Raw genomic sequence first — 3,830 nt, 5'->3', positions numbered from 1 at the left:
AAAAAAAAAAAAAAAAAAAAAAAAAAAAAAAAAAAAAAAAAAAAAAAAAAAAAAAATACATGCATTTCTATTATAATCTGTATTTTTTATTTTACTCCAAAAATATCATATCAATAATTGATTATTGTTCTCACTTATAATTTATAATCAATTTTATTCCATAAATTTATCTACAAAAATTTATTTGCACCATTACAAATCAAAGATTTAAAGGCTCATTGATAAAAAAAAAAAAAAATAAAAAAAAAATAAAAATAAAATTATTATTATTATTATTATTATTATTATTATTATATATTAAGAAAAAAATTTATAGAAATCAGTTTTACAGAAAAATATTTATTTTTTGGAATACCTGTTGAACATATGGACCAAATAAAAACGCTAAAACTATGTTAATCATAAGAGAATAAAAAAAAAAAAATCAAAATATGTTAATCGAATTCCAAGTAAAGCATTTTGTTCCCGGACCTACAGAGACCAAGGCATATTAGCATACCGTGTGAGATGGTTTTACCAGTCAGTAACATCCTAAGTAAAACAATAGCTGTGCCTTCAGCACATCTGTATAGCATTGTTCTTCATCAAGCACAATCCATCCAGGAGTAATATAAAGCGATACCATCATGTTCTTGCACAACACAAGCAATCCGCCCATGATATTCAATCTTCAACGAGCAGCTCCTATTTCCTCGGTCGGTTTTGGAGCGGTGTTTGTCTTAACGAAGAGAAATGCCACCACCAGAAAATTCGACCTCCTGAGAAAGAAGATGATGAATCTTTAGCAATGGTACCGAGGATTGAAGGACTAACATCAAAGTTCCAACGTGATGGCACTGATCAAAACTAGTGTTATCTTCGTACTCCAAACGAATGAAAAAATGTGACAAATTACTATTGTTTTGTTAAGCACACATCCCAACTATGTCCATGTTTCATCAGCTTATGAGTTTCAGTGCCAAGATTGACTCAGTGGAGTCTCCACCCACAAATACGATTCGAATCTCTGACCTTTTGGTCGAAGTGATAATGCCTTGACCACTCGAGCGATAGATCAGATTCATTTCTCTCCTAACTTATTCTTCCCTCCTATTTTCCCCCATCCCACCAACCTAACTAAATTGAGTCTGAAGTAAAGCTAACTACAACCGACCTTTCCACTGCCAATCATTAATAATCACAGCTCAATCCACATTAGAAACGCGTTAACTTTCCTTAAAAAAGTACAACAGCCCAAGCTCAAGCCCACCGCTTGTTCACTTTGGCCCGTTACGTATCGCCGTCAGCCTCACAGTTTTAAAACGTGTCTGGTAGGGAGAGGTTTCCACACTCTTATAAGGACTATTCCGTTCTCATCTCCAATCGATGTGAGATCTCACAAGAAGTATGCCAAATAGATGACCTAGAAATTCTATTGACTGAACCAATGGTCAAAATATTTCTTCTTGATTATTAACAATAGAAATTGCATTCTAACAAAAATTAAAGCATGGAGAACTTGCATCCTAACACTGTATCTGACTACCACGACATGTTATTGAAACATGAAGCCTATGAGCTGCCAGGGTATGAAGCTATTACAACTACTGAACAAATTCCATATATCATTTCTGAAATTTGCGAATAGTTTAGGCGACATGCTCAAGCCTGGGCAAAGGGGTAATCATATTAGCATAAGAGTAAGATTCTAACCTGAGCAGGCGGTAGAGACGAAACCCAGTCGGATACATGAGTTGGCAGAAGCCCCAAAGTGTTTAGCTGCAAGAGCCACATTTGAAACGTCGGAAAATTAAGCAGCGATCGATAAATACTAAAGAGATGCTGAGAACAATAATTAGAAAACTCACCTTCCAAACACCTAATGCTAAGCCTCCGAGGTTAAGGGCAATAAACAGCAACTTAGGTCCAAGAAGATCAACTTTACTGTCCTTGTAAGGCTCAAAGACTGCAGGGAAAAGGAATATCAATACAAACAAGCAACAATATGATCAACCAACTTAAATCAATTCACTAACATCCCACAAGTTATATAATTTTTACTAACATACTTCAAAAATGTATAGCTTATATAACATCATTACGCTCCTAACGTGCCTCTTTGCAGAGCCTCAATGAGGAAACATAGATCCATTGGAAGATGATAAGGAATCAACCCAAGGGAAAGTTCTAATACTAAATGGTATGGAATCACTACAAGGGAAGTAAGATTAGGATTATCTAGTTGATCGAATATCTTAAGGCAAGAATACTGGTTTGAGATTCGAATCACTCCACGAACAAGATCGATCATGTCAAGCTTGAATTATTTTAAACATACAATCTAAACTACATAGAATTGCAAAGAAACTTAGCCCTTGGCTAAACCAAAGCAAAAATGTCTTTTTACTACATTTTCCAAGTTTCCTTTGACAAATACAACATACATGGTTTTATATAGCCTAAAAAAGAAACTTTTGACCTTCCATACCATTCATACTTTATAACCATAATTAACCACTATGTAAATGTAACCTAAAATAAATAAAAAGTCCTAAATGCGTTAACTAAACTTCATATCTCTAAATTATGATCCACCCAAAATTTATAACAATGAAGCTTGATTCTTCTTCAGTGTGGCATGAATTGAAACAAATGTAGATAATTTTAACAACGTTTTCTTCACATCTTCCTTGAAGTTTATATGGCATGATTGATGTCTTAGTTGATATCAGAAGATCTATCGATCTTTAACCATGCACAATTTAGCAAAAAAAAAAAACGATACCAAGTGGGGAAGAGGAAGGTGAGACATTCAGATTGGCCAAAACAATCCAGCTTAATGCAAAATCAGACAAGGAGAGGTACAATAGTCAACAATAAAAATGGAAAAAAAATCCCAATGCTAAATAAATGAGAATGGATAGTAATCCTACCCTTTCCAACGCCTTGCAGGGCGCTTATGGGTTGCCAAAGAGCTGAAAATGTGATACCAATGCTAAATAAATGAACAGTGCTACCAGCCATCCACATCATGAAGCCCATCATGAACAAATTCTTCAAAGGCGCCTGGGCCACTTCCCAAGCTTTCTGCTCGTATATTCTACGGTTAGATTACTACATTTGACAATAAAATTCATGTTGACGGTAAAAAACACCAGCAGAAGAGCAGAGACGTAGAATTAAACATCGTGGAACAAAGATTCATCCAGATTAAGACCTTAATCAACTTTTTTATTTTATTAAAAAAAATAGAAAGAAAGCATTGTGATAGTTCGTTGACATTTGAGCATGCTTAGAATTTACTTCAAAACTCAAACTACACACAGATTCAACAGTCGATCGGAAATGCCTATAAAACGGTAATATTACAATCCAGCGAGATACGTGAAAAATTAAGCACGAACAATCTCAAAATAACATCCGAGTAGGAAATTAAATGAATCAGAAACCAAAAAACCCTAATCGACCGAAATAATAGAATTTCGAGTAACACCTGTGCCTTCCAGTTGGATTCGGCATCCTTTTTTTGGCGGCTGAGAGTCGAATCGTCCTGATCTTGAGAAGCACGGGTGAAACCAGGAGGATCAACAATGTCGCGAGTCGAGTTCGACGAAGAATTGTCGGAGAAATCAACGGCCCATCGCCGGCCGTCCACCATCAATCCTTTGCCCTTCTCCATTCAGAATACTATTTCCAATTATAAGATGGAGGAGTTGAGTTTAAACTCGCTCAGTCGCCTACGGTGTTCAAGATTCAGATCCTTTTGCAGCGCTTCTTTCTAATTGTATTTGAAGGCTTATTTATGTTCAAAAAATTACAACGCGATTAACAGCCCTCTGCTATTGCAATTC

The 3,830-nt window shown here is 35.4% G+C and overlaps 1 protein-coding gene across 1 annotated transcript; it reads right to left on the bottom strand.

The window, feature by feature from the left end:
* Nucleotides 1–410: 410 nt before the first annotated feature.
* On the bottom strand, nucleotides 411–3,830 carry LOC111796567 (ER membrane protein complex subunit 4-like). The gene is made up of 5 exons (XM_023679241.1): nucleotides 3,473–3,830; nucleotides 2,913–3,066; nucleotides 1,848–1,945; nucleotides 1,693–1,758; nucleotides 411–758 (listed from the first exon to the last, which is right to left on the bottom strand). Exons 1-5 carry the CDS (start codon nucleotides 3,656–3,658, stop codon nucleotides 720–722), a joined length of 543 nt encoding a protein of 180 aa, XP_023535009.1. The 5' UTR covers nucleotides 3,659–3,830; the 3' UTR covers nucleotides 411–719.

Source organism: Cucurbita pepo, chromosome LG06 (assembly GCF_002806865.2).
Source record: "Cucurbita pepo subsp. pepo cultivar mu-cu-16 chromosome LG06, ASM280686v2, whole genome shotgun sequence".
NCBI classification, from domain to species: domain Eukaryota; kingdom Viridiplantae; phylum Streptophyta; class Magnoliopsida; order Cucurbitales; family Cucurbitaceae; genus Cucurbita; species Cucurbita pepo.
Note: the sequence above shows the minus strand (reverse complement) of the source record. Positions and strands in the feature narration are given on the sequence as shown.